Genomic DNA, 2,878 nt, shown 5'->3' with positions numbered 1-2,878 from the left:
TGTTATATGGAAGGAGACTGCCATTAACAATTGGTAGTTGTTATTCCACTTACTCTAGTTTCTTTAAAATACAGAGAGTGCACGACACGCATATTACAATGTGAAAAATACTACTCCTTCCATCATAATTTACTTGCTAAAATAGGATTTGTAAAACTTTGAAACAAATTCAAATTACTTCCACATACACCATCAATCTTTCAAATTACTTGTTTAATATACTAGTTTTTGTATCCTAGTTTTTATTTCTTTCTTGATAATTAGAGAATTTTAGTGGGAAATATAGTAATTTTTTGGTACACTTTTCTTAAAAAAAACTCAATTTTGACAAGTAAAGTAATACGGAGAGAGTATAACTCCTACTATTACAATACCAGCTCGATTACCAGCGGGTCATTAGTAGGGTTATATTTTAGCTTTAAACCTAAAACCGTACGAAACGGTGAACTTGATAAATTTACTCGTCATCCTTATTCCTAGTTTTTGGCTGTGTGCAATCGGTCTGCTCGGTGACTACCAATTTTCCGACCACAATGTGATAGTTAATTATGAAAACCATTAAATTATCTGATGTTTTTGGCTCATTTCTAGCCATTTTACCACCCATGCATGCTAGCTGAATTTTTGTTTTAGCTTTTCCTGCAAATTTCGTGCAGCTCGCGTTGATGTCTAGTCCAACGTAAAGGAAACGGCCATAATACAACTAGAAGGTTGAAGCGATCAAGCCACTTAAATTCCACCAAGTCTTGACTTAGCGTACAACTATAATATCGTATGTGGAAAATAAATTATTGTCATCATTTTAGTAGAAAATCTTAACGCCATTTTGTCTATATATACTTATATAGGGTAGTATCACTAATATAACATTCACAGCAAAAGTATTCTATTAGAACATTATGAGAACAATGGAACCGATAATCTTGTTTTACAAAATTTCCTTCTTTGCAGCACTTCTCATTTCATCAAATATATTCGTTGGTAAGTACATTTATATGCCTTTTATTGAATAAATTATCACAATATAAACATTAAAAGTTTTAATATATTTGGTTGCATGCAGAAGCGGGAAATGTTGGTGTGAACTATGGAAGGCAAGGAAACAACCTACCGTCCCCGAGTGCAGTCGTTAGCCTCTTAAGATCGAGAAATGTGGACCGAATTCGGCTTTTTAGTCCAGATTGGGATGTCCTAAATGCCCTACGAGGGTCAGGAATCGGAGTCGTACTTTGTGTCCCCAACCGAGATATCCAAAGGATGGGAAATGATCCAGATTTTGCTGGAAATTGGATTTGGAACAATGTCCTTTCATTCGGTGATGTTCAATTTCGATACATTTCAGTGGGAAATGAAGTCAATATTCCTTACGCTGGAGAGTCAAATCACATTCTTCCTGCTATGCGAAATCTTCATAATGCACTTAGAGCTGCTGGGAAAACAACTCCAGTTACTACAACTATTTCTTTTGGTGGGTTGTAGATTCATACCCTCCCTCTCGTGGACGATTTTCCGACGGCGCCCAAAACATAATGAGATCGATAGTAGAGTTTTTAGTAGCCAACAGGAGTCCTCTCCTCGTAAATATCTATCCTTACTTCGCGTACAATGACAACCGACAACAAATACAATTGGATTATGCGTTATTTACGGCAAATCGAGTTATTGTAACGGACAGCGGTAACGGACTACGGTACTGGAACTTGTTTGATGCTATGACCGATGCAGCATATGCGGCGATCGAGAAGGTTGGTGGATACAATGTCGATATTGTCGTTGCCGAAAGTGGATGGCCATCTGGTCAAAATGGAGATATTGCAACCATTCCAAATACTAGGACATATGTTAACAATTTGATTTCACACGTATCGGGAACATCTGGAACCCCCAAAAGGCCAGGGAGGAGCATAGAGACTTATATTTTTGGCCTTTTTAACGAGAATACGAAGGGTGGTCTCCCGACTGAGCGACATTTTGGCCTGTACTACCCTGACATGAGAGAAATCTTCCCTGTCACTTTCCGTTAGGCAATCAAAGGAACATCAATTAGCTGCATGACAAAGAAGTAAGTTCCATGCACGCTAATTCAATAATTAAGGTTATGTATACAGTATACCTGCTTAATTAAATAAATGATGTAACTAAGGTTATGCGCCGCAGTTACCTATAATGACATGATAAGGTAATAGAAAGACAAACACCAGCAATCATGTCATTTGGGTTCAACTATATGTACGTAATGTGGTTCATTTAGGACTATAATAACAAAATTACGATGTATTATACAGATGTCGTTTTCGTACTTCTTTTATTACAAATTCAAATCGCATGCACCTCTTAAATTACTTAATCAAAAAGAAAGGAATTAAGGTGAAAAAGAGACGTGAACTGAATAAATATGACCCCTTCGCCTTCTGGCTAAGATTTGTAATTTAAGAAAACTTTCTAATACTTTGTTATGCCTGAGTCTGTTTTTAATTAATAGCAATTACATTATGGACCAAGGGTTTAACTGGAGTACTCCCCCCGTCTTTAATCGACTTAGTCAAAATATTAAAGAAGAAAATCTTATAAAATGTCATGACTAATCCTTGACTAACCATGTTTAATGTCATGTTCTTACCAAAACTAAAATTAATTGCTAATAAAATTAATATATTAAAAATTGCAGTGGAACTTCACAATACCTGGTTACTGCTTTACTCTCACTGCATACAAGATACATTTCAGAAAGGCAAGTTTAGAATCTTATCCTAGCTACTATTTTATTTTATTTTATTATTTATTCTTTTTTGGTAACAAATAAAGGTTTGTTAAGAAACTTATCACAAAATTGGTTAATTAACCCAATAACGATAATTTTTGGGTGAAAAAGACATAT

At 35.4% G+C, this 2,878-nt stretch overlaps 2 protein-coding genes across 2 annotated transcripts; both read left to right on the top strand.

Annotated features, from left to right (window-relative positions):
- The first annotated feature begins 858 nt into the window (after positions 1-858).
- LOC113272061 (lichenase-like) lies at positions 859-1,479 on the top strand. The gene is made up of 2 exons (XM_026521969.1): positions 859-981; positions 1,064-1,479. The coding sequence occupies exons 1-2, from the start codon at positions 900-902 to the stop codon at positions 1,477-1,479; spliced, it is 498 nt and encodes a 165-aa protein (XP_026377754.1). The 5' UTR covers positions 859-899.
- A 50-nt stretch (positions 1,480-1,529) lies between these two features.
- LOC113272060 (glucan endo-1,3-beta-glucosidase-like) lies at positions 1,530-2,024 on the top strand. The gene has a single exon (XM_026521968.1). The coding sequence runs from the start codon at positions 1,530-1,532 to the stop codon at positions 2,022-2,024; it is 495 nt and encodes a 164-aa protein (XP_026377753.1).
- The last annotated feature ends 854 nt before the right edge of the window (positions 2,025-2,878 follow it).

The sequence above is a fragment of the Papaver somniferum genome, chromosome 4, assembly GCF_003573695.1.
Source record: "Papaver somniferum cultivar HN1 chromosome 4, ASM357369v1, whole genome shotgun sequence".
Lineage (NCBI taxonomy): Eukaryota > Viridiplantae > Streptophyta > Magnoliopsida > Ranunculales > Papaveraceae > Papaver > Papaver somniferum.
This window is presented reverse-complemented; position numbering and strand designations above follow the sequence as displayed.

Bases quoted from the DNA above. Each gene is read 5' to 3' on its own strand.
- LOC113272061 (XM_026521969.1), top strand. From the start codon at position 900: ATGAGAACAATGGAACCGATAATCTTGTTTTACAAAATTTCCTTCTTT. The intron at 982-1,063 runs GTAAGTACATTT...GGTTGCATGCAG, and splicing joins TTCATCAAATATATTCGTTG to AAGCGGGAAATGTTGGTGTG.
- LOC113272060 (XM_026521968.1), top strand. From the start codon at position 1,530: ATGAGATCGATAGTAGAGTTTTTAGTAGCCAACAGGAGTCCTCTCCTC.